At 41.8% G+C, this 27,746-nt stretch overlaps 1 protein-coding gene across 1 annotated transcript in view; it reads right to left on the bottom strand.

Annotated features, from left to right (window-relative positions):
* Nucleotides 1-843: 843 nt before the first annotated feature.
* The window catches only part of LOC120057764 (potassium voltage-gated channel subfamily H member 7-like), a 107,048-nt gene continuing 80,145 nt past the window's right edge, over nucleotides 844-27,746 (bottom strand). Inside the window, exons 11-16 of the mRNA XM_039006236.1 lie at nucleotides 27,337-27,542; nucleotides 22,032-22,125; nucleotides 21,627-21,860; nucleotides 7,142-7,298; nucleotides 1,236-1,419; nucleotides 844-1,041 (exon numbers count right to left, since the gene is read on the bottom strand). Coding sequence (XP_038862164.1) covers nucleotides 844-1,041; nucleotides 1,236-1,419; nucleotides 7,142-7,298; nucleotides 21,627-21,860; nucleotides 22,032-22,125; nucleotides 27,337-27,542 — 1,073 coding nt within the window. The remainder of the gene's footprint in view (nucleotides 1,042-1,235; nucleotides 1,420-7,141; nucleotides 7,299-21,626; nucleotides 21,861-22,031; nucleotides 22,126-27,336; nucleotides 27,543-27,746) is intronic.

The following is a 27,746-nucleotide window of genomic DNA, read 5'->3' on the forward strand; positions in this document are numbered from 1 at the left end:
ATTTCCACCGGTCTAATGTCCATTGCTTGTGTTTCTTGACACAAGCAAGTCTCTTCTTCTTATTGGTGTCCTTTAGTGTTGGTTTCTTTGCAGCAATTCGACAATGAAGGCCTGATTCACACAGTCTCCTCTGAACAGTTGATGTTGACATGTGTCTGTTTCTTGAACTCTGTGAAGCATTTATTTGGGCTGCAATTTCTGAGGCTGGTAACTCTAATGAACTTATCCTCTGTAGCAGAGGTGACTCTGGGTCTTCCATCCTGTGACGGTCCTCACGAGAGCCAGTTTCATCATAGCGCTTGATGGTTTTTGGGACTGCACTTAAAGAATCTTTCAAAGTTCTTGAAATGTTCCGTACTGACTGACCTTCACGTCTTAAAGTAATGATGGACTGTAATTTCTCTTTGCTTATTTCAGCTGTTCTTGCCATAATATGGACTTGGTCTTTTACAAAATAGGCTATCTTCTGTATACCCCCCCTACCTTGTCACACCACAACTGATTGGCTCAAATGCATTAAGAGGGAAAGAAATTCCACAATTAACTTTTAAGGCACACCCGTTAATTGAAATGCATTCCAGGTGACTACCTCATGAAGCTGTTGAGAGAATGCCAAGAGCGGGCAAATATGTCATCAATGCAAAGGGTGGCTATTTGAAGAATCTTAATTATAAACTATATTTTGATTTGTTTAACACTTTTTTTGGTTACTACATGATTCCATATGTGTTATTTCATAGTGTTGATGTCTTCATTACTATTCTACAATGTAGAAAATAGTAAAAATAAAGAAAAACCCTTGAATGGGTAGGTGTTCTAAAACTTTTGACTGGTAGTGTAGCTCTATGACCTTGGAGGCCCTGGGTCTGAGACTGGCCTAGATTTGGAATGCTGATGCCCTGTGTTGGGTTTGTTGTATGTGTGTCTTTGCACAAGTAGTACTGTAAGGCTGTCCTCTCTGGGTGAATCATCCATATAAGCCAAGCCTGACACAGAGTCTTTGAATTCCTGATGGCTCCTCTCCAAGTTAAGTTCAGGACTCTGATAATGTAAAATAAATAAGAGCAAACACACACATTTCAACATAAGTGTGTTTCCACCATTAGAAAGTATCGCAGAACTCTTGGAGTAAGTCATAATTTTTCAAATATGATATCAATCCCATTTTTAAAAAGTCTTGGTCCTTGATTGCCATTGTCTGTTTGTTCTGTGGAAATCAACAGTTCAGTACGTACTTGTGGTGATGAATGGCTGAAGCAATGGCTGCTGGTCAAAGCAGCGATTGGCTGAACCCTAACAGCAGGCCTTTGATAGTCTGGACTGGCAGTCACAGTGCTATAGGCAGGAGGTCCCAGTGTAGACTGCCTCTGCAGGAGCTGCAGGATGGTCTGAATATCTGATGTCATCTGGGACTCCAACCTGCAAACACAGATGGAAGGCAGAAAATGAACTTCTACTATTGGTTATAGGGATAAAGGACTGGAGGCTAAGGAAAGATAAGCTTAACACAAATCAACAACTATACTGTCTCTAGGCTATCACTGTTTTGTTTTTATTGTACAGTCGTCTAGGCTATCGCTGTTTTGTTTTTATTGTACAGTCGTTGAATATGTCAAATTCTAGCACTAGGGGGAGCTTGTGATCTATGTTTACATTACAGTATCATCATGGTTGTCAATGAAATCAAAAGGCTTGGGAACATGTTTTATGATCTCTCTCTCTCTCTCGTAGGAGTCATAATGAATATTCAGTAAGGGTGGGGTAACAGTGTCTGTGGAGGGGATTTCTAGCTACCTCACACTCACACATTGCCTGTAATAATAATGGATGGATATCCTCCTGCTGCTAAACACAGAGCATTATCTGTGGTGATGCTGATTAATCAATTTAATTCCTTAGCTGCCATCTGCCAATCAGAAATGGTGTCATTATGCACATGCTTAGTATAATGCCTCTAATGCCTTCATCATTTGTTCAGCAGTTCGTGACTCTTGACACATACAGGAAATACAAAAGAAACAGGATGGATTTTCTGCCGTTCAAATAAAAGACAACCAACCTTGTTGAGTTTAGTGGAACTTGAGGAGACAATGGCATGTTGTCCGTTATTTTAGCACTGCTCTCCACTTCTCTGACCGATGGTCATTAGCCTAGCACGGAAATAATGCCTAAATGGCAGAGACATTCTGCGAAAACCACATAAACGGTAGCTACTAATAGTTGGGTAAAACCCAGGGTCAGAGAGTGCACTGGAAAATGTCTCCTTTGGAAATAGGACCGCACGGATTCAAGAGGAGACCTTCAGTAGGACACACACACAAACACATACAAAGCTCCCCCTCCCCCTTTATTTGGAAAATCTGACCATAACTCTATCCTCCTGATTCTTGCAAAACACAAACAGGAAGTACCAGTGACACCTTCAATAAAGAAGTGGTCCGATGAAGCGGATGCTAAGCTACAGGAGTGTTTCGCGAGCACAGAAAATGTTCCGGGATTCATCCGATGGTATTGATAAGTTTACCACATCAATCCTCACCTTCATGAATAAGTGCATCGGCGATGTTGTCCCCACAGTGACCTTGAATACTGTATATATCCCAATCAGAAGCCATGGATTACAGGAGACACCCGCACTGAGCTAAAGGCTAGAGCTGCAGCTTTCAAGGAGTGGGACACTAATCTGGACGCTTATAAGAAATCCTGCTACGCCCTCCGACGAATCCGCAAACAGGCAAAGCGTCAATACAGGACTAAGATCGAATCCTGCTACTCCGGCTCTGATGCTCGTTGGATGTGTCAGGGCTTGCAAACTATCACGGATTACAAAGTGAAACTCAGCCGCCGCGAGCTGCCCAGTGGCACAAGCCTACCAGATGAACTAAATGCCTTCTATGCTCGCTTCGAGGCAAGAAACACTGAACCATGAATGAGAGCACTAGCTGTTCCGGACGACTGTGGGATCACGCTCTCCTCTGCGTAGCCGATGTGAGTAAGACCTTTAAACAGGTTAACATTCACAAGCCTGCTGATCAGCTGCCAAGTGTCTTCACGGACATTTTCAACCTCTCCTTGACCCATTATGTAATACCTACATGTTTCAAGCACAACACTATAGACCCTGTGCTCAAGAATGCCAAGGTAACCTGTCTACATTACTATCGCACCGTAGCACTCACATCTGTAGCCATGAAATGCTTTTAAAGGCTGGTCATGGCTCACATCAACACCATCATCCCAAATACCCTGGACCCACTCCAATTCGCGCACCGCCCCAACAGATCCACAGTTGACGCAATCTCTATTGCACTTCAAACGGCTCTTTCCCACCTGGACAAGCGGAACACCTATCTGACAATGCTGTTCATTGAATCCAGCTCAGTGTTCAACACCATAGTTCCGTCCAAGCTCATCACTAAGCTAAAGACCCTAGGACTGAACAGCTCCCTCTGCAACTGGATCCTGTACTTCCTGACGGGCTGCCCCCAGGTGGTGAGGGTAGGCAACATCACATTTACTATGCTGACCGTCAACATGGGGCCCCTCAGGGGTGTGAGTTTAGTCCACTGCTGTACTCCCAGTTCACCAACAACTGCATGGCCATGCACGACTCCAACACCATCATAGGTTTGCCGACGACACAACTGTGGTAGGCCTGATCACCAATATGAGACAGCCTTTTGGAAGGAGGTCAGAGACCTGGCAGTGTGATGCCAGGACAACAACCTCAACATCAACAAGACATAAGAGCTGATCGGGGACTACATAAAACAGAAGGCCGAGCACGCCCCATTCACATAGATGGGGCTGTAGTGGAGCGGGTCGTTGCTCGGTGTCCACAACACTAAGGAGGTGTCATGTTCCACACACACCAAAACAGTCGTGAAGAGGGCACGACAATTCCTTATCCCCCTCAGGAGGCTGAAAAGATTCGGCATGGGCACTCAGATCCTCAAAAAGATCTACAGCTGCACCATTGAGCATCTTGACTGGCTGGATCACCGCTTGGTATTGCAACTGCTTGGAATCCGACCGCAAGCCGCTACAGACGGTAGTGCGTACGGCCCAGTACATCACTGGGGCCAAGCTCCCTGCCATCCAGGACCTCTATACCAGGTGGTGTCAGAGGAAGGCCCTAAAAAATGATCCAGTATCCCAAGTCAGAGACTGTTCGCTCTGCTACCGCACGGCAAGCGGTACCAATGCACCACGTCTGGAACCAACAGGACCCTGAACAGCTTCTACCTCCAAGCCATAAAACTGCCAAATAGTTAAATAGTTCATTTTTATTTCATTTTATTTATTTCACCTTTATTTAACTAGGCAAGTCACTTGCGAACAAATTCTTATTTACAATGACGGCCTACCCCGGCCAAACCGTAACGCGGACGACGCTGTGCGCCGCCCTATGGGACTCCCAATCACAGCCTGTTGAAATACAGCCTGGAATCGAAACAGGGTCTGTAGTGACGCCTCTAGCACTGAGATGCAGTGCCGTAGACCGCTGCGCCACTCGGGAGCCCTAATAGCTACCTGGATTATCTGCATTCAACCTTTTTGTACTAACTTTTTTGACTCATCACATACACTGCTGCTACTGTTTATTATCTGTCACTTTGTTTCTAGTTATATCTACTGTACATACTGTATCTACCTCAATTACCTTGTAACCCTGCACATCGACTCGGTACTGGTACACCATGTAAAAAGCAAAGTTATCAATACTCATTGTGTATTTATTATTACGTGTTTTATTTATCTATTATTTCTATATTATTTTCTCTCTCTTCAGTGTTGTGAAGGGCCGTTAGTAAGCATTTCATTGTTAGTCTACACCTGTTGTTTACGAATCATGGGAGGAGGTCAGAGACCTGGAAGTGTGGTGCCAGGACAACAACCTCTCTCTCAACGTGATCAAGACAAAGGTGATGATCAGGGACTGAAGGAAAAGGAGGGCCGAGCATGCCCTCATTCTCATCGACAGGGCTGTAGTAGAGCAGGTTGAGAGCGTCAAGTTCTTTGGTGTCCACATCACAAACAAACTTTTATGGTCTTAACACACCAAGACAGTCGTGAAGAGGGCACGACAACGCCTATTCCCCCTCAGGAGACTGAAAAGATTTGGCATGTGTCCTCAGGTCATCAAAAAGTTATACAGCTGCACCATCGAGAGCATCCTCACTGGTTGCATCATCGCCTGGTATGGCAACTGCTCGGCGTCAGACCGTAAGGCGCTACAGAGGGTAGTGCGTACGGCCCAGTACATCACTGGGGTGTTAGAGGAAGGCCCTAAAAATTGTCCAAGACTCCAGCCACCCTAGTCATAGACTGTTCTCTCTGCTACCGCATGGCAAGCGGTACCGGAGCGCCAAGTCTAGGTCCAAAAGGCTTCTTAACAGCTCCTACACCCAAGCAATAAGAATTCTGAACAGGTAATCAAATGGCTACCCGGGCAATTTGCATTGACCCCACCTCCCCCCTCTCTTCTTTTATGCTACTGCTACTCACTGTTTATTATCTGTTATCTATGCATAGTAACTTTACTCCTACCTACAGTACATGTACATATTACCTCAATTACCTCGACTAACCTGTACCCCCGCACATTGACTCGGTACCAGTACCCTCTGTATATATCCTCGTTATTGTTATTTTATTGGTTCTCTTTTATTTTTTACTTTAGCTTATTTTGTAAATATTTTTCAAAACTCTTATTTTTCTTAAAACTCCATTGTTGGTTAAGGGCTTGTAAGTAAACATTTCACGGTAAGGTTGTATTTGGCGCATGTGACAAATTCAATTAAATTTGATTCGATTTGATGTGACAAATAACATTTAATTTGAGGTCTCCTATTCTTTGTGATTATTCCTGCTAAAACTACCACCTGCTGTTTGCCTGTCTGCTCTCGGCAGCCTGCTGGTGCAGGTGTTGTTATCTCTCCTCTCAACCTGTTTGACTGTCTGCTCTCGGCAGCCTGCTGGTGCAGGTGTTGTTATCTCTCCTCTCAACCTGTTTGTCTGTCTGCTCTCGGCAGCCTGCTGGTGCAGGTGTTGTTATCTCTCCTCTCACCCTGTTTGTCTGTCTGCTCTCGGCAGCCTGCTGGTGCAGGTGTTGTTATCTCTCCTCTCACCCTGTTTGTCTGTCTGCTCTCGGCAGCCTGCTGGTGCAGGTGTTGTTATCTCTCCTCTCAACCTGTTTGTCTGTCTGCTCTCGGCAGCCTGCTGGTGCAGGTGTTGTTATCTCTCCTCTCAACCTGTTTGTCTGTCTGCTCTCGGCAGCCTGCTGGTGCAGGTGTTGTTATCTCTCCTCTCAACCTGTTTGTCTGTCTGCTCTCGGCAGCCTGCTGGTGCAGGTGTTGTTATCTCTCCTCTCACCCTGTTTGACTGTCTGCTCTCGGCAGCCTGCTGGTGCAGGTGTTTTTATCTCTCCTCTCAACCTGTTTGACTGTCTGCTCTCGGCAGCCTGCTGGTGCAGGTGTTGTTATCTCTCCTCTCAACCTGTTTGACTGTCTGCTCTCGGCAGCCTGCTGGTGCAGGTGTTGTTATCTCTCCTCTCAACCTGTTTGTCTGTCTGCTCTCGGCAGCCTGCTGGTGCAGGTGTTGTTATCTCTCCTCTCAACCTGTTTGTCTGTCTGCTCTCGGCAGCCTGCTGGTGCAGGTGTTGTTATCTCTCCTCTCTGCTTCAGGAAATAATGGGGATTCAAATGTAACACTGCACACGGAACAAGTTTTGTTGTGATGTTGTTTGAATTTGTATTCGTTGGAGAGTGTGTGCTGTTATTTTTCGTATGGTATAATAACAACTTTCAGACACAATCTGGGTGACTTGTCTATTTGGGATTCATAGATTTCAGTCATGAGGTGCCGCAGGGCCAGACGGATTCACAAAATGCAACAGTAACAACAATTGACTTTTTTATGTTAATTCTGAATTTCCATTGTCTCCATGAAACAGAATAGAAAAACAAGAGCTTTATGAAATCACATCTGTTTACTGGCCTTTGTACCTGGATTGCAGCTAGATTTCCATGAATGTTAGACATTGCATTGTAAAGGTCAGAGATGGCCAAAGGAGTGCAGTACAGGCCTACCTGTTTAAGTGCAGTACAGGCCTACCTGTTTAAGTGCAGTACAGGCCTACCTGTTTAAGTGCTCTTGGAGCTGATCTAAGCGCTGCTCCACCTCTCCGTATGTGATTTCACTGGTGTCGTCATCCCCGCCCCTCAGGTCCTGCAATTGTGCTGACTCATCCAGGTAGTTTTGGGGCTTCTCGCAGTCCCATTTGTCATTGCACACATCTGGCAAGGGAGGGAAACACACATTCTTTACAAGTTCACATGTGGGTCAGAGCATAGGAGCCTGGTAATCACTAAACCAACCAACCACTACAATAGAACACTATTAATCTTTTGGTGTAAAGCTGCTGTGTGTTGTTCCTTGTGTTTGTAATTGATTTGCCTAGCTAGTGTTTCAGGAGACAACATAGTTTTCTATGTCATAGTGGGACGTAGGTCAAGTTCCTAAGGTTCAAGGACAAGATGGCATTTTTGGAGAGAGCCAAAGAACTTGAGAGGAACCAACATCTTCCTCAACGAGGACTTCTCTGAAGATTTGCGCCAGAGGCGGAAATAACTTATCCCAACTCTGAAAGCTACCAGAGAGTGTTGGGACATTGCTTACATCCGCTGCGACAAGCTCATTCACCATGTTCCCTCCCAAGCTTCCGGGTCACTAGCTTCAGCTCAACAGCACACACTCACAAGTGCCTGATTGACTGACTCTATTAGCCAAACAATGTTTTCATTTTTATTGAACTTTTTAAATATATTATTTCTATTTCCGATAAGCTACCCAGGAAAGGGCTAAGAATAGCTCATATTCATATATGTAGCCTTAGAATTAAGGTTCATGAAATAAATAACTTGCTAACATCGGATGACATTCATATACTGGCCATCTCTGAAACTCACTTAGATCATTCCTTTGATGATACAGCAATACGAGGATATAACATCTACAGAAAAGACAGGAATGCCTATGGGAGAGGTGTTGCTGTATAGGTTCAGAGCCATGTTCCTGTAAAGCTTGGAGAGGATCTCATGTCGAATGTTGTTGAAGTGTTGTGGTTGCAAGTTCACCTGCCTCATTTAAATCCTCTTCTTTTGGGGTGCTGCTATAGGCCACCAAGTGCTAACAGTCAGTATTTGGATAATATGTGTGCAATGCTTGATAGTGTGTGTGATGTTAACAGAGAGCTCGATTTTATGCAAAAGGTGGCAAACAAGTCAGGCTGCTCAGCTGTTTGGTTGACATACTGTAAATTGAGAACTTTTGTGACTAAACTTAACAAAAGGATGAAGAAACAATATTACCAAACCAAGATAAATGACATAAAACACAACGGGAAAAATATTTTGGAGTATCTTAAATGATATCATAGGCAGAAAACCAAATAATCTCCATTGTCCATTGAAGTTGATGGGTCATTCATGATAAAAGCATTGTCACGATCGTCATAATAAGCGGACCAAGGCGCAGCGGGATATGAAGACATCTTCTTTTATTAAAGATGACGAAACACGAAAACGAACACTTTTACAAAACAAAACAACAAACGATCGTGAAGCTATAGACGTAAGTGCAAACACAAGCTACAAACGTACAACATAGACAATTACCCACAAACACCTAAAGCCTATGGCTGCCTTAAATATGGCTCCCAATCAGAGACAACAATAAACAGCTGTCTCTGATTGAGAACCAAATCAGGGAACCATAGACTTTCCTAAACACCTACACTGAACACTACCCCATACCTACTACAAAACCCCCTAAACAATACACACACCCTAAACTAGACAAAACACACAAACATCCCCCATGTCACACCCTGACCTAACTAAACTAATAAAGAAAATCAATATAACAGAGGCCAGGGTGTGACAAGCATTTGATATTGCCAATCATTTCAATGATTAATTAATGATTAACTAATCCAGAAGTGAAATGACAACATTCAACAGTGAACCATCATATTTTTGTATAAAAGATCTAATAATGAAAGATAAGGATTGCTGTTTGAATTTAGTCAAGTTAGTGTCAAGTTAGTGTGGGAGAGGTGGGAGAGGTGGAAAAACTATTGTTATCCATTTAACACACAACTATTTTGTTGTTGTGTTGTTTGTATTATTTTTGTTGTTGCATTGTTTGTATATAGTTGTAATTAAACATTTGCGTGACTGCCCTTGTCTATCAGTGTATCAGTGTTTTGTTACTTGTCCTGTATTGTTTTTTTTGTGGACCCCAGGAAGAGTAGCTGCTGCTTCTGCAAAAGCTAATGGGATACAAATAAATAAACAAATAATGAAGTAGTGGGTCGTAGTCAGGCTAACTCAGGTGTTATCTCTGCTAGACACAGTGCTAATGCGTGTGGTGTACATTGATTAATGCTGGTGTGGGTAAGAGCAGCTCTTTTGTGATTCGAAACAAATGACAGGCTGATAATGAACTTTAATCACGTTTGTCTGATGTAGCAGGAGCCTTTGGAACGCCCAGACTGAAATACACACTCCTCTTTCTGTTGTCCCTTTCTTTCTCTCGAAACATTAGGCTATACATTAAATATTCAATGGTTGTCTCTGATAAAAGAAATTGAAGGAAATTATTATAATCTATTTAGATGTGAAAGATTACAAAAAGGGGGAGGAGTGGCCATATATGTAGAATTGAATTTCATGGCGTCCCAATCTTTAAATATTTCTCTTCCCAAGAAATTTGAGCTCCTGGTTGTAGATGTGTCCATAAACCAGAATACACATGTATTTGTTGCTGGGATTTACTGCCCCCATGCTGCCATGGCGGATGCTATTGGTGCTATATCTGAGTGTTTATTTGACTGCTCTTCCCTCTGCCAGCATCGAGCTGACTCAACGTTAAACCCGTCAACTTCCAGTGAATCTTTGTTTTCATTTCAACCATTTACTACCTGTGATGTGCTAGACGCCTTGTTTAAGATTGATGTAAAAACAAATCGACTGGGGCTGATATGCTTGATCCATTTCTGCTGCAGATCTCTGCCCCCCTGATTGCTGAATCATTAACCCATATGTTTTACCTGAGGATTATATCTGGTACTAGCCCCAAGATTTGGAAGGTGGCCCATGTACTCCGCCTTCACAAAGGTGGTGACCCTTGTGACCTAAATAATTGTCTCCCTATGGTATTTCTAAACTTTCCTGCCTAGCTAAAATATTAGAATCCTTGATTAATTCTCAGCTAAGATCTTATTCTAAATGTACATCATTCGCGTGTTAGACCAGGTCATAGCACTATCTCTGCTGCATCTCTAGTTATAAATGATAACTCTTTGGATTAAAGGCAACATTTTGCTGCCCTCTTCATTGACCTGTCAAAGGCTTTTGATACTGTTGATTACACACTGCTAATTGAGAGGCTTTCCTCAATTGGCCTAGACCAGGCTGTATGTAACTGGTTTAAAAAGTACTTGACAGATAGAACTCAATATGTATCTACTGTTGGATTCGACGTTTTGAACATTGAGATATTAAATAAATGATAGAGAAGAAGAATGGTTCCCTGTAGAAAGACAGATGGATTTGGAATGTGTTGGGTGGACGGGAGGAGAGCAACGTGTTGATATAGGGGAGACAGATGGACATCTGTGGATTAGGTGAAGGAGGGGTTGAGGTCAGGAGGTGAGGTCAGATCCCCTGAAGGGAGAAATAAGGGTTTAGTATCCTGTTACTCTTTTCCTGTAGAACCATAAGATGTAAGGATTGGAGAGAAGGAGGAGTGTCTTAAGTGGGATATATATATCTGTGATGGGAGAAATGTTGGGTTGTCTGAATTACAGCTGTACAGAACCTTTGGGCAGAATTAAACTTGGTTAAAGCTTCTCTAGAGTCCGTGAGTTATTTACTCTGAAAAATAAGAACCTAACAGATGGCGCTGCGAACAGGGTTCACCACGATTTGTAGTCAAACCAAAGAGTCCAGATCAGTGGCGCAGAGCTGGCAACAGACAAGGTAGGCTAGTTCCTATATTTGTTTCCACTCATTTTGACATCTTGAGGAGATGAGAATCGTTGGCTGAACTAATTATGGGATACAGACCTGGAGAGCCTGAGTTTAATTATATAAGCCCATTGTGTAACGACCGGTCGTAGCTTTATTGTAAATGGTAAAGCCCGGAAAGTAAATTCATACAGGCTGGTACCTGGAGGGGAAGTCCTAGGGGGTAAATCCCTAGTGGGTTGGTTCCTGCTAGTACTATAAAGTCAATAGTAAATCCCAGTGGGTTAATACCTGTGACTACTATAAATATAGGGTGAGTCCCGGAAGGTAAGCCCGCGCAGGCTGGAACCTGCGAAGGGTGAGTCCTAGGGGGTAAATCCCGGCGGGGTTGGTTCTCTGCATACCTATAATGGGGTGAGAGCCTAGTTGTAGTAGCCATAAAAGTGTGTTTGTGTGAATGGGAGGTTAGTTGTGTGCCCTGTTGGGGTGGTGAATCATGGCAGATTAATAGGAAGACAAGTGTGAATCATTTTGGTGATGTGTGTTATCAATAATAGGGATATTGGAGGATATACGGCACAAAGCCATGAAGTAATCTGTATTCTCCAGTAATAAATTCCCATACGCTATGGTATCGGTTCTAATACAAGGTATTAGGTGCCGGGATCAATTAATTATTATCCGGGGAAGTGTGTAGTACTATCTTAGAAAATAGTTAATAAAAGGTGTGTATTATAGACGGGAGTGAAGAAATCTAAAATATCCTGAACACTGTCTGGAGTGTTTAGGGAATAATAGCTATTGATATGGTGACAAAAAGACCAGTTTCTCCCTGTAATATAGAGCTAGCAGAGTTTAATAACGCCATGGAGGCGCTGAAAGAAGCGCACAAGCATTCTACCAATTCGGCTGGAATATGGAATTTTTTAAAACAAATTAGATAAAATTGGACAACATTTTCCTGCTGACGGAGAATTCAAATTTAATAAAGAATTCAGGGAGGCAATTATGACTTGGCATAAAAACAAAAAAACAGAATCAAAAGCCCAATATACCAGCGTTTTGATGTCAGCATTATATCAACAAAAATTCATCACGATAAACCCGGTTTGAACCCTGTGATCAAAATGGTAATTGGGCGGGTGGTAGATTTAATTCAAGACGATGTTTTGAGAGTGGAATTTAACTCCGCTCACCTTGCAGATGTGCGAGGGGTTAATAGGGCCATAGAGAAAATCACCACCTATAGTTTCAATGGCCAAGTTAAGACTAAGGAATTTAGCGAAAAGACATCAAAGCGTAAGGGGATAGCTTCCTGTTATAGATGTGGGACTGTCGGGCATTGCAAGAATGAGTGTAAAGCAATACTGGCACCTACTGCACGAGAAGGAAATGCCGCTATACAAGAGTTTGCATCTTTTTCAAACTAATCGTTTTGAGATTAGCAAGAATGGAACTTTCACCTAGCGGCGTATAGTCTCTGTTCGATCGACAAGTGGTTCATAGAGATTACAGTTTCTATGTGATGGAGGACGTATGAGATCACGTTTTACCTAACTTTTAGTAGAGTACCGATGGGATTTACAAAAAGTCCCACTTGGTATCATTTTGCATTGAAACAATCATTAAAAGGGTATCAATTGTAGGCTCTGTGTTAGTACAATACGTGGATGATTTGTTATTAGTGTCAAAAGACGAAGAAACTCATATGCGAGACCGCACCACATTGGTAGACAATTTGGCGGAACAGGGTCATAAAGCATCATATGACAAAGCACAACTAGCAAAGCAAGAGGTAACATATTTAGGGGTTTCGATTTCTAAGAGCAAGATACACATTACCCGGGATCGGGTAGAAACAATGCGTTCTTTGGCACGGCCAAATACTCCTCGCACGCTCAGGAAAACTTTAGGAGTTTTCAATTTAGTTAGACATTTTAATTTGTCATTCTCTGAAATTGCTGAGACACTTACAGTGTGGACGAAAATTATCTTTAGAAAAATGTTGTTCATGAACAGGAAAAACATTGTAGCGCGATGGTTACGCAAAAATTAAGAGGGCCAAGAGGAATGCCATCGTACCTTAGGCCAGTGCAGGCGACAGAAATGTTGTTGCATAACACGGCTTCCATTACAATGGGTCAAAAAGTAGATTTGTATGTTACACACGCAGTAGCAACCATAGTGGACAGCACAAAAGCACAACATGTTACTAGTGCAAGATGGACAAACTGGAAGTTAACGTTAGATGGGGAACATTTTCAATTTCATAAGATTGGTGCTTTAAATCCTGCGTCGTTAATGCCATTGCATGGGGAGGGTGAATCGCATACATGTCACCACAATCAGAGTACTCCAAAACCTAGGTCTGATTTGCAAAAGATGGCATTGGAATCGGGAAAAATATTGTATATAGATGGCTCTAGTTACATGAGCACAGAAGGGAAGAGAGTAACGGGGTACGCTGTGTGTGGTATGCATTTGGAGTAGTTCATGATTTCGGTACATTGTGGTCACTACGGGGCATGTTAACAGCAACAGGAACACCAATAAAAAAATGGTCTGGAGGTAGAGGCATTATTAGCAGCATGTCAGTTAACCAGTAAATTAACAGTGGTAAAATGTGAACCTCATAATAGTCGTACAGATAGAATTGCCATAGGTAATCGTAAAGCAGACGAAATGGCTAAGGCGGCGGGCGGCCTTGGTGAGAGAAAGAATTAGAGAACCACATGTAAATATTGCGGATGATGAGAAATTGACTAAATTTGCCACAGGGAATTTGACACGTATTTTGGGTTGAAGATTCTAGGTGAAATACCAGGGGAATGGATTCTAAAGGTAACACATTTAAATTATATGGTCAAACACTCCTCACAAACTCAGAAGGCCTGGGGGTTTATTTTTTAAATCATGATACATTTTATGTGGCTTTATTTTGACATAAATTTACGTTTGATGTCGTCTTATTCTGGAATAGGATTCTAGAATGGACGAAAGGGTGGAGGGGTCACGAGGAATTAGTATAGGGGTTATCTAACCTAAAATTAACTCGGGTCACGAGGAATTAGTATAGGGGTTACCAAACCTAAAACAAACTTTTAATTTTTTGATGTGGTGTGGTGGTTATGGAGAATCATGGGGAAAAGGAGACCAGTGAATCGTTAGACTCGGTGGAGAGACACTGTCGTCGTGTTGTGGGATTTACTGGATGCGATCTTTTCAATTCAGTTAAATTGGGTCTGCAGGAGGATGGAAATGTTTTGAAGAGGTATTTACATGGTTTCAGGGAAAGAAAGGGAGAGGAAACATTTTAATGGTGTCGAAAGCCCTGTATACTAAAAATTCCTAATGGGGAAAGATCAACCTCATTAGAAATGAACAGAACAGGAGGATTTCATTATAAAATTCCTGAGAAACACCATTCTCTATCCAAATTGTACCATTACTTTAGGAGATTATTATTATATTTGTAGGGAGTTATAAAGAGCTGTAATTCTAAATTGATTAGTTATTCGAATTTGTTTATTTTTGATTTAACATGTTTTTTTTTAAATCACGTGTTTGAAAGGGGAAAATTACCAGTTCCCTGAGGTCCTGGTCTTTGGGGTACTTATACAGTGGTACTGTGTTCAGTTTGCATATAGAAAGGAAAATATATGTTAATAAGGGATGACAGTTACTTCAAATGGATTGTGACATATGTATTGCTGATTTCATGTTGTGTTTTTGTTTTGATACAAATATCACCAGATTGGGATCCTGGAGTGGGAATTCTGCGAGGGGTTAGGGTGCTAACTTCATAATCTGGTAACTCTTCCTAGAGGTCGCCAGTAGAATAAGGGAGTATGGACTAATTTAGAAAATGGTTTTAGCAGTAACAGTATGTTATGCTGTTTGACATTTGTTTTAGAGATGTTATTAAGAAAAGGTTAATGTCATAATTCGTCATATAGTCAATGTTTGTCTGGTTTCCTGAAACAGATTGTAATGAACTTAACTGTTGTTATGATCTGTGCTTTTTTGAGGTTATCATGGAAGGTGACGTCAGATCGTGTCTTAATGCATGGTAGGAATAATTTGACCATAGACAGTGTGTGTAAACCTCAAAACCCTCCCTACCCGGCTGAAGAAAGAGCGACAAAGGCGTGCGATGAGAGACAGTGACTTTTACCACTCCTATCTGAGTCCGAGCCATAAACCAGGGCCGGGGTGCTGAGAGCGCGTGTGGAGTGAGCGTGGAGAGAGAACAAGCTCAGGTGAGAGACTCGTGTACGTGGGAGAAACGGAAGTATCTACTCGGATATTCAAATCGGGACATTATCAAGGGCCATGAAATGTGACGGGCAAAAGTTACAGGTGCCGTTGGGAAAATGAACTGTAAAAGATATCTGAAGAAGACACGCTAGAATGATAAGTGCCGGGTGAAGGAAAGGGGGGTGGTGGTATACGCCCTGCTAACTATTTAGACTAAGAATGCATTGAGATACTGATCTTTCATTACCAGCCCACTCAGGACAGGAAAACAGGAACAAAGGGGGGCTCTAATGAGAAGAGTTATATTTGGATAATTTATAAAATGTTTTAGTTGTGATTGGGATAAAGCGAGAATTGCTAAAAAGCGATGAGGGGTGGGGGCACTGCTAACATTTATTTGGCCGAGAGAGTCTCTAGAACCTTATCTCTAAGTATCATCCTGAGAGGAGGTGGTTTGTTAGGGGAATCACTGGATGAAAGTGTGGGACAACCATGAAAGTTTTTGTTCTCTTTTGTTTTACCCTGTATTCAGAATTTTTATGGTACATCGCATCAATGAGTGGTGCTAAGTTATTAAACATGTACTTTGTTTCTCTTTTCTTTTCAAGTCAATATGTTTTTAGGTTTTGTGGAACATGAGGGTGTTCATTGTTCCAGAGGAGGGAATGATGTATAGTGACTAAGTGATTTGAGAATGTGTTAGTATGTTTATAACTGTAGAAAATGCATTAGGAGTATAGTGTGTTATGGGTTATATGTAATGATAGAGGAGTATCATTCTCAGAGACTGTATATTGTTACAGGAGATAGATCATAGAAGAGGGAGAGCAGCTAACTGTACACAAAATGGGGATTTAGTTGAACATTACACATACCTAGATCATGGTGAGAGTAGAAGAGATATTGGTGGCATTTCAGACACTATGGTAAACCTTCAGGACACCTGTGACTCAGAGTTTTGTTAGGTTGGATATTATTCCCAAGTCATAAATCTTTCTCCAATTTCTAACAGCCTCCGAACATGTGACAGATTACATGCAGGAGGTATTCTCACGGCAGTTGCTGTAGGGACAGTAACTGAAGGAGCAGTATTAGTAGCGAACGATGCTATATTGATAGCATGGAATTGGACTACTGCGCAAATGAGGGGTATTGTGAGACTTTAGTCAAGGGCCATGTTGGTAGTAGCAGTGGTTATTTTAGTAGCATTAATGGGATATCAGTTTGTTGACTCATGTCATATGGATTGGTTACTGGTAACTGGGGGACCGATGGGAGGACAGGGGATGCGGTTATTCAAATGTCACAAATGATGTTGTCAGGAAAAGACCCATGTGTTGCAGTGTGTAAATCCTCAGGTGAAAGCAGAGATATAACCAAGGGCACGGGCTGAATTCTGGAGATTGAGTGTACATCAAGAGACACCAGGCGGGGGTGTTGGGACAGCGTTGGTTTGGGACACACACTCCGTACAGTACCTGCAGTGGTAAAGATCGTCATTTCTCTCCTTGGGGGGTGCATAGTTCTCATGTGAAGTAAGGTACAGCTGCATATTGGGTGAGTGAAGACCCCATGACAGAGGAAGCGGAGTGAGAGAGAGAGAGAGACTAGATTCCACTGTAAGACATACAGATGGGTTGGGTCTGAGAGCTACTTTAAACATCATAGTTGGGTTGGGTTAGCTGCTTTATTGGTTAATGCATCATATGATAGAGGATAGAGGGGTAATTGTACTCTGAACAAAATGTTGAAGGCATTGATGTGAAAGCATATACAGTGCTGAGTTACATCGAGAGGATGTAATGTTGATTAGGGATACACACTTGCATTATCATGTGACGTGCCTATCAGGTGAAAGGGAGGAGATGGGGAACAAAGTGAAAATGACATGACTTGGGAACACGTCTCGGAACCTGGGGCCTAAAGGGGAAGACTGGGGGAAAGCATGAGGAAGCTTTTTAGAGCTTTCATTTTTGTGGAAGCCTGCAGGAAAGTATCCGGGAGGCATAGAATCAGGTGAAGAGAGAGTGGGAATTGTCAGGGTTTCAGACTTTGGTTTTCATGCATATATAATTATGCATAGCTTATCACATTGTTAATACTGTTATGTTTTATGTTTTTTCATTGCTTTCCAAGTCTTGTGCTATTACTCTCTTAGGAACCAGAAGGGGGAAGTGGAGAAACTCAAGCGGTCCATCTGACATAGAACGAGACCGCAGATTCAACTGGAATGGCATTTTGTAGTGTGATGACAGATGGAAATAGAATTGTGTGATCATAGTACAGAGGCCATAAGTCTCTGAATTTGTAAACCTCGCAGTGAATGTTTGTTCATTGTTTGTCCATTTGTTAGTTTGTTTAATTCATGTTTTATAATAATTTGTTAGTTTTTTTAAAATTCATGTTTTATTGTCATTGTTTATCCATTTATTAGTAATTTCAATTTTATATAAATTGAACATTAGGATGCCATTGTTCAAGAGGAGGGACTGTTGGATTCGACGTTTTGAACATTGAGCTATTAAATAAATGATAGACAAGAAGAATGGTTCCCTGTAGAAAGACAGATGGATTTGGAATGTGTTCGGTGGACGGGAGGAGAGTAACGTTGTCACGGCCGTCGTAGGGAGGAGACCAAGGCGCAGCGTGGTATGCGTACATTCTCTATACACTGAACAAAACTAACAAAACAACAAACGAACCGCGAAGCTATACAAAGAGTGCTAACAGGCAACTACACATAGACAAGAACCCACAAAACCAAAAGGGAAAATGGCAACCTAAATAGGATCCCCAATCAGAGACAACGATAAACAGCTGCCTCTGATTGGGAACCGATTCAGGCCACCATAGACCTACAATTACCTAGACTTACAAAAAACCCTAGATCTACAAAAACAAGCATACCCACCCTCGTCACACCCTGACCTAACCAAAATAACAAAGAAAACATAGATAACTAAGGTCAGGGCGTGACAAACGTGTTGATATAGGGGAGACAGATGGACATCTGTGGATTAGGTGAAGGAGGGGTTGAGGTCAGGAGGTGAGGTCAGATCCCACGAAAGGAGTAATAAGGGTTTAGTATCCTGTTACTCTTTTCCTGTAGAACCATAAGATGTAAGGATTGGAGAGAAGGAGGAGTGTCTTAAGTGGGATATATATATATCTGTGATGGGAGAAATGTTGGGTTGTCTGAATTACAGCTGTACAGAACCTTTGGGCAGAATTAAACTTGGTTAAAGCTTCTCTAGAGTCCGTGAGTTATTTACTCTGAAAAATAAGAACCTAACACTTCTGATGGTGTTAAATCAGGTTTCCTGGGTATTATGAAAGGTGTCCTGCAGGGGTAGATTTCTGGTTTCTGCACTTCTTACTGTTTACATTAACAATATCGACTTGTCTGTAAAAAAATGTAACTTGTACTGTATGCTGAATATGCTGTTGTGTATGCTATTGCCTAACGGTTGACAAGGCTCTATCTGAACGACAGTCTGCCTTCATTGTAGTACAGAAAAACTTTCTTGACCTGAAATTGGTATTGAATGGAGGTAAAAAAAATATTATGCGCTCTAAAATAAATATGATTAAAGCATACAGTTGAAGTCTGAGGTTTACATACACTTAGGCTGGAGTCATTAAAACTATATTTTCAACCACTCCACAAATTTCTTGTTAACAAATTATAGTTTTGGCAAGTCGGTTAGGACATCTACTTTGTGCATGACACAATCATTTTTTCCAAACAATTGTTTAAAGACAGATTATTTCACTTATAATTCACTGTATCACAATTCTAGTGGGCCAAAAGTTTACATAAATTGACTGTGCCTTAAAACAGCTTGGAAAATTCCAGAAAATTATGTCATGGCTTTAGAAGCTTCTGATAGGCTAATTTACAATTGGAGGTGTACCTGTGGATGTATTTCAAGGCCTACCTTCAAACTCAGTGCTTCTTTGCTTGACATCATGGGAAAATCAAAATAAATCAGCCAAGACCTCAGAAAAAGAATTGTAGACCTCCACAAGTCTGGTTCATCTTTGGGAGCAATTTCCAAATGGCTGAAGGTACCACGTTCATCTGTATAAACACCATAGGACCACGCAGCCGTCATACTGCTCAGGAAGGAGATGTATTCTATCTCCTAGAGATAAACGTACTTTGGTGCGAAAAGTGCAAATCAATCCCAGAACAACAGCAAAGGACCTTGTGAAGATGCTGGAGGAAACAGGTACAAAAGTATCTATATCCACATAACCTGAAAGGCCGCTCAGCAAGGAAGAAGCCACTGCTCCAAAACCGCCATAAAAAAAGCCAGACTACGGTTTGCAACTGCACATGGGGACAAAGATCGCACTTTTTGGAGACATGTCCTCTGGTCTGATGAAACAAAAATAGAACTGTTTGGCCATAATGACCATTGTTATGTTTGGAGGCAAAAGGGGGAGGCTTGCAAGCCGAAGAACACCACCCCAACCGTGAAGCACGGGGGTGGCAGCATCATGTTGTGGGGGTGATTTGCTACAGGCGGAACTGGAGCACTTCACAAAATGGATGGCATCATGAGGAAGGAAAATCATGCGGATATATTGAAGCAACATCTCAAGACATCAGTCAGGAATTTAAAGCTTGGAAGTTAAAGCTTGACCCTAAGCATACTTCCAAAGTTGTGGCAAAATGGCTTAAGGACAACAAAGTCAAGGTATTGGAGTGGCCATCACAAAGCCCTGACCTCAATCCTATAGACAATTTGTGGGCAGAACTGAAAAACTGTGTGCGAGCAAGGAGGCCTACACACCCGACTCAGCTACACCAGCTTTGTCAGGAGGAATGTGCCAAAATTCACCCAACTTATTGTGGGAAGCTTGTGGAAGGCTACCCGAAACATTTGACCCAAGTTAAACAATTGAAAGGCAATGCTACCAAATACTAATTGAGTGTATGTAAACTTCTGACCCACTGGGAATGTGATGAAAGAAATATAAGCTGAAATAAATAATTCTCTCTACTATTATTCTGACATTTCACATTCACAAAACAAAGTGGTGATCCTAACTGACCTAAGAAAGGGAATTTTTACTTGGATTAAATGTCAGGAATTGTGAAAAACTGAGTTTAAATGTATTTGGCTAAGGTGTATGTAAACTTCCGACTTCAAATGTAGGTCCTGCCTCTAGCTAAATAGTAGAAATCAGATTATTCAGTCGATATCCCTATTGGTTCTAGATTATGGCGACATCATCATTGCACATGTTGATCTTAAGCTTCCACAGGCAGTTTGGAACTCGGGAGAGAGTGTTGCAACCGAGGACCGTAGCGGTCCTGTTCTGTGAGCTGTGTGGCCTACCACTTTGCATATGAGCCGTTGTTGCTCCTAGATGTTTCCACTTCACAATAACAGGACTTAAAGTTGACCGGGGCAGCTCTAGAGGGGTAAACATTTGACGAACTGACTAGTTGGAAAGGTGGCGTTCTATGACGGCGCCACAATGAAAGTCACAGAGCTCTTCAGTAAGGCCATTCTACTGCCAATGTGTGTCTATGGAGATTGCATGGATGTTTGCTCGATTTTATACACCTGTCAATAACGGGTGTGACTGAATTAGCTGAATCAGATAATATGAAGGAGTGTCCACATACTTTTGCATACACTATACATGCAAAAAAAAGAAAAAGAAGAAACCCACACACGGCTCTTGATAGTATCACTGCTCTTTAATAAGCTTTACGTATCGGCCTCACGGCCGTAGTCAGAGCTTTTGTGAGTTTTTTAAATTAGCACCCTTATGCTTGGTAGGTCAATGTCCTCATTGTGGTTTTACAGACGTGTTTAATACGTTTTATGTACACACTTTATTTGAATATTTATGAAATCCATATTGTTATATTTGGTAGTACTTATTTGTTTTCCCTCGACTCCAACCCCATTCGATGCGTGGAACGGATGTGGGTGGGGCTATGTCTACATAAGGGTGCTAATTTAAAAAACTCACAAAAGCTCTGACGAAGGCCTTGAGGCCAATACATAAAGCTTATTAAAGAGCAGTGATACTGTCAAGAGCAGTGTACGGGTTTCTTCTTTTTTATCATTTTATTCAACAGTTACAACGCACCTGCAAAAATGATAGCTCAGAGCTAGTGCCTTTTGAATTTTGGTATACACTATGTATGCAAAACGTATCATACTGGCTGTATATCTGTATTTAGAAAGTTATATCTTGAAAACTTGATTGCTGACAAGCTAAATATGTTGGGACTATATCAACAATGGATAATGAAACAAATGTTGTTTAATGTGTGAGCACAGTAAGGGTTATGATTGTATTTCTACTTACCAATGTTATTGTCATAAGAGGGAGTTCTCTCCATGCTGTCTCTTGCCTGGGTGTCTCTGGTGTTACCGGAGTCAAGCCTCAGTGCAGGGTCTTCCACCGAGGGACACTCCTGGATGGCCGGCCCCAGGAACCTCTGCTCCTCCTTCCCTGAGTGTTTCAGGTCAACTGAAGCTCTCTTTAGTCCTGAGTAGGACTCCCTCTCCGAGTTGTTTTCCGTTTCCTTGTTGCTTCCTCCTGTGGAATTGTAATCAACACGAGTCAGTGGAACACAGCCGTGCTCTAGTGCCACAGAAAGAATGCACTGAACTCTTCTGGGACTTAGAAAGGTGCTCAGTGAAAAATAACAATAAAACAAATGCATGCACAAAAGGAAGCGCTCGTGCGGAGAATGAATATGGAACCCACCTTTAGTTGGATGTGGTGTGAAGGAGATTCTTCTTGTGCTCTTTGTGCTCTTAACATCTTCTGGATCGGAATCACTAGCGTGAGAATACGCAGCCTGTGTAGATGGAAACATCAACACGTACAATCACTGAAACGTCATTCTAAATGGCACCCTATTCCCTTTATAGTGCACTTCTTTTGACCAGGGCCCAGAACTCTGGTGAAAGTAGTGCTCTAAATAGGGAATAGGGTGCCATTTGAGATGCACACTAGGCCCGTCTTGCAAATGTAATATATTATATTATGCACAACTTTTGACCAGGGGCAAGGGCTATGGTCAAGGTAGTGCTCTAAATAAGAAATAGGCCCATCTCGCAAATGTAATGTAATATTATATAATGAATATAGTTAAAGGCCCAGTGCTGTCAGAAACTTGATTGTCCTGTGTTTTATATATACTCACTGGCTATTTTATTAGGTACACCCATTTAGTACAAGGCCGGACCCACCTTTGCCACCAGAACAGCCTGAATTCTTCAAGGAAGTCTACAAGGTGAAGGAAACATTCCACACGGATGTTGGTGCATGCTGACGCGATGGCATCATGCAGTTGCTGCAGATTGGATGGAGGTACATCATGCTGCGAACAGCCTGTTCCATCTCATCCCAAAGATGCTCTATTGGGTTGAGGTCTGTGCAGGCCACTCAAGCAAACAGAACTCGCTATCATGTTCCAAGCGATGTTTTCCACTCCTCAATTGTCCAGTGTTTGTTTGATCACGTGCCCACTGGAGCTGCTTCTTCTTGTTTTAGCTGATAGTAGTGGAACCCGGTGTGGTCGTCTGGTGCAATAGCCCATCTGTGACAAGGATCAACGAGTTGTGCGTTCTGAGATACTGTTCTGCACACCACCGTTGTACTGCGCCGTTATTTGCCTGTTTGTGACCCACCTGTTCGCTTGCACGATTCTTGTCATTCTCCTTTGACATCCCTCATCAACAAGCTGTTTTTCGCCCCCACAGGACTGCCACTAACTGGATGTTTTTTGTTTATCGCACCCCTATCTGTAAACCCTAGACACTGCCGTGTGTGAGAAACCCAGGTTAGCCCGCCTGGCACCGGCGATCATACCACGCTCAAAGTCGCTTAGGTCATTAGTTTGGTCCATTCTAATTTTCAATTGAACAGTAACTGAATGCCTCGAGGCCTGTCTGCCTGCTTTATATCGCAAGCCAAGGCCACCTGATTGACTGTCTGTAGGAGCGATCCATTTATGTGAACGGGGTGGTGTACCTAATAAACTGGTCAGTGAGTGTATATTTCCACACTATGAGGTTTGAATAATACTGTGAAATTGTGAAAATGATGATAATGCCAAGTGCTGTTGAAAAGACTGTCTGAAATCTCAACCTGTTTTGGTGGGATGGAGTTTTAACATGCCTGCCTAGAGACATCACCAGGTGGTAAATTAGTTAATAGACCAATAAGAAAGAGTTCCAAACCTCTCTGCCAATAACATATCCTTTTCAGACCATTCACAAACAGTCCTAGCCAAAATATATATATATCTTTGCTAAGAAGCTATTTTGTTTCTTTTTGACCATTTATATTGAAAACAAACACTGTGAGCTAGTTAATTGTTACCCAGAAATTATTTGAAATTGAGATAAAGAACATTATGTTATCGTCATGCAATGACATTTTCGAATACTTTCGAAATACAGGGAGTGGTTTTTGAAATGGTATTACTGATTTACCAATTATATTGAAGTGATAATGCCCTTGAAGCCGGTGTTTGGCCCGGCAAACTGTGCCAATATATCCTCCAAACACCGGCTTCGGGGGCGTTATCACATTTATACAACGGGTTACCAACATATTCAAATAATGATTTACATACACTACTGTTCAAAAGTTTGGGGTCACTTAGAAATGTCCTTGTTTTTGGTCCATTAAAATAACATCAAATTGATCAGAAATACAGTGTAGACATTGTTAATGTTGCATATAACTATTGTAGCTGGAAACGGCAGATTTTTTATGGAATATCTAAATAGGCGTACAGAGGCCCATTATCAGGAACCATCACTCCTGTGTTCCACGTTGTGTTAGCTAATCCAAGTTTATCATTTTAAAAGGCTAATTGATCATTAGAAAACCTTTTTGTAATTATGTTAGCATAGCTGAAAACTGTTGTTCTGATTAAAGAAGCAATAAAACTGGCCTTCTTTAGACTAGTTGAGCATCCGCAGCATCAGCATTTGTAGGTTCGATTACAGGCTCAAAATGGCCAGAAACAAAGAACTTTCTTCTGAAACTCGTCAGTCTATTCTTATTCTGAGAAATGAAGGCTATTCCATGCGAGAAATTGCCAAGAAACTGAAGATCTCGTACAACGCTGTGTACTACTCCCTTCACAGAACCGTGTAAACTGGCTCTAACCAAGTATATATTTTCAGAGTTTCAATGAGTTGTAAAAATGTCTCAGAGAACTCTGCTGAATTCCCTCAATTGTAGGCCAGCTAAGTTAACCTAGGCTACTTAATGTTACTAGCTCAGTAGTTGAAGTTGTTATATTATCATTAGAAGTCTATTATCAGGTAAAAGCATATACTTATTATTAATAATTTCTCGAATATTTATTAGCTTATCATTCAGTCGAATACGCTATGCTACAGACATTGAAGTTGTCTTTGAGCGTTAAGGGAACCCGTTCCACGAAATTGTTATTATATTTTTCAATCTTGAAATACAAGGGTGAATGTTATTAATCAGTGACTGAAATTTCGCGCTACGTGATATTCACTTCTGGACTTGGAGACTTGGAGAGCGCTCAAAGCGTTGCAGAATGACCCTCTGAATAACAGGGCGTGGTTTTGGATTAACTGCGTTGGGAAAAAGATAGACGGCATCAGGACACTGTTGTTCAGAGGAGCTAGTCAACAACAACAAAAAACAGTTTTTTAAAAAGTTAACACAATCACTTCAAACTGAAGCTGGAAAGACTGCAAACTAGCTGCACTTTGTTTCATTTTACCTTTTTAAAATGAAAATGTCTTTGTATACAGTGCATTCGGAAAGTATTCAGACCCCTGGACTTTTTCCACATTTTGTAACTTAACAGCCTTATTCCAAAATGGATTAAATAAACAATTTTCCTCATCAATCTACACACAATACCCCATAATGACAAAACAAAGGCAGGTTGTTAGAAATTTTAGCAAATGTATTAAAGATTAAAAAAACAGAAATACCTATTTACAAAAGTATTCAGACCCTTTCTATGAGACTCAAAATTGAGCTCAGGTGCATCCTGTTTCCATTGATCATCCTTGAGATGTTTCTACAACTTGGTTGGAGTGCACATGTAGTTCAATTGATTGGACATCATTTGGAAATGCACACACCTGTCTATATAAGGTCCCATAGTTGACAGAGCATGTCAGAGCAAAAACCAAGCCATGAGGTCGAAGGAATTGTCTGTAGAGCTCCTAGACAAGATTGTGTCAAAGCACAGATCTGGGGAAGGGTACCAAAACATTTCTGAAGCATTGAAGGTCCCCAAGAACACAGTGGCCTCCATCATTCTTAAATGGAATAAGTTTTGAAACATCAAGACTCTTCCTAGAGCTGGCCACCCGGCCAAACTGATCAATTGGGGGAGAAGGGCCTTGGTCAGGGAGGTGACCAAGAACCCGATGGTCACTCTGACAGAGGTCCAGAGTTTCTCTGTGGAGATAGGAGAACCATCCAAAAGGACAACAATCTCTGCAGCACTCCACTAATCAGGCCTTTATGGTAGAGTGGCCAGATGGAAGCCACTCCTCAGTAAATGGCACAAGACAGCCTGTTTGGAGTTTGCCAAAAGGCACTTAAAGACTCTCAGACCATGAGAAACAAGATTTTCTGGTCTGATGAAACCAACATTGAACTCTTTGGCCTGAATGCCAAGTGTCACGTCTGGAAGAAACCTGGCACCATCCCTATGGTGAAGCATGGTTGTGGCAGCATCAAGCTGTGGGGATGTTTTTCAGCGGCAGGGACGGGGAGACTAGTCAGGATCTAGGGAAAGATGAACGGAGCAAAGTACAGAGAGATCCTTGATGAAAACCTTCTCCAGAGTGCTCAGGACCTCAGACTGGGGCAATGGTTCACCTTATAACAGGACAACAACCCTAAGCACACAGCCAAGACAACGCATGTCCTTGAGAGGCTCAGTCAGAATGTCCTTGAGTGGCTCAGTCAGAGCAATTGAACATCTCAGGAGAGGCCTAAAAATAGCTGTGCAGCGACGCTCCCCATCCAATCTGACAGAGCTTGATAGGATCTGCAGAGATGAATGGGAGGAACTTCCCAAATACAGGTGTGCCAAGATTGTAGCGTCATACCCAAGAAAACTCTAAACTGTAATCGCTACTTAAGGTGCTTCAAAAAAGTACTGAGTAAAGGGTCTGAATACTTATGTAAATGTAATATCTGTTTTTTCGAAATTTGCCAACATTTCTTTAAAACTATTAATTATGGGGTATTGTGTGATGATTGATGAGGGGGAAAAAACTATTTAATACATTTTAGAATAAGGCTGTAATGTAACAAAATGTGGAAAAAGTTAAGGTCATAAAAATGATGATTCATGATAACGACTGGCTGAGAAACGTTGCCTGCCTGTCTGTCTCGTCCAGACTCCCGATACATTCATTACTCTGGGACAGCTGGAGATCGATTGAATATTGAAACAATGTTGCAAATGCCGGACAGACAGACAGCAAGGTTTATACAAATCTCAGCTGTTGAAAAGTAAATGTTAGTCTAAAGAAAATGTGAGATAATGTCTAGATGGTTTTTATAGTTGAGATCAAGTTTATAAAGTGCCTGGCTGAGTTGATGAGACAGTGGATTGCGGAGTCAGATGGAACAGAGTAAATAGGCATTTTAACGTCATAGATTTAGCCGGTGGTAACTTGTGGAATAAATAGACACCGGCTGGAATGTGGTTTTAACCAATCAGCATTCAGGATTAGACCCACCCGTTGTATGAAATATTTTATCTTACACAATATAGCAATACTTATTTTTTTCTGTTATTGTCAGGACTATTTCAATGTTAGAATATGCTACAGCATAGGATGCATCCCAAATGGCACCCTGTTCCATATACTCTATAGTGCACTACTTTTGATCAGAGCCCTATGAGCCTTCCTCACTAAAAGAAGTTCACTACAAAGAGAATATTGTACCATTTGGGACACTACCTATGTTTACATACCATACAGTTTTGACAGAGAACCCAATAGGCTTGTGTTAGGACCATCTGATGTAAATGTACCTTGCCATTCTCGTCTCTGAGGTCGAATGTCAGCTCCATATTTTTCAGGAAAAAATCAGCGAACTCAGGGTACATGTCAAGCACCTCCAAGAGATCTTCCCTCTGGATCGTGTGCAGGTCACAGTAACTCAGGGCTCTGACGTCCGCATTGGACTTCCCAGGCTTGGCGTACAGATGGATCATTTCTCCAAAGATGTCATTCTTCCCTGGTGAGTAGAGAGCGAGAGAGTAGATTGGGTTAAACACTGTTTCCCAAACAATTAATGAACATGCACCTGTGGAACGGTCATTAAGACACTAACAGCTTACAGATGGTAGGCAATTAAGGTCACAGTTATGAAAACTTAGGACACTAAAGAGGCCTTTCTACTGACTCTGAAAAACACCAAAAGAAAGATTCCCAGGGTCCC

Source organism: Salvelinus namaycush, chromosome 13, assembly GCF_016432855.1.
Source record: "Salvelinus namaycush isolate Seneca chromosome 13, SaNama_1.0, whole genome shotgun sequence".
Classification (NCBI taxonomy): domain Eukaryota; kingdom Metazoa; phylum Chordata; class Actinopteri; order Salmoniformes; family Salmonidae; genus Salvelinus; species Salvelinus namaycush.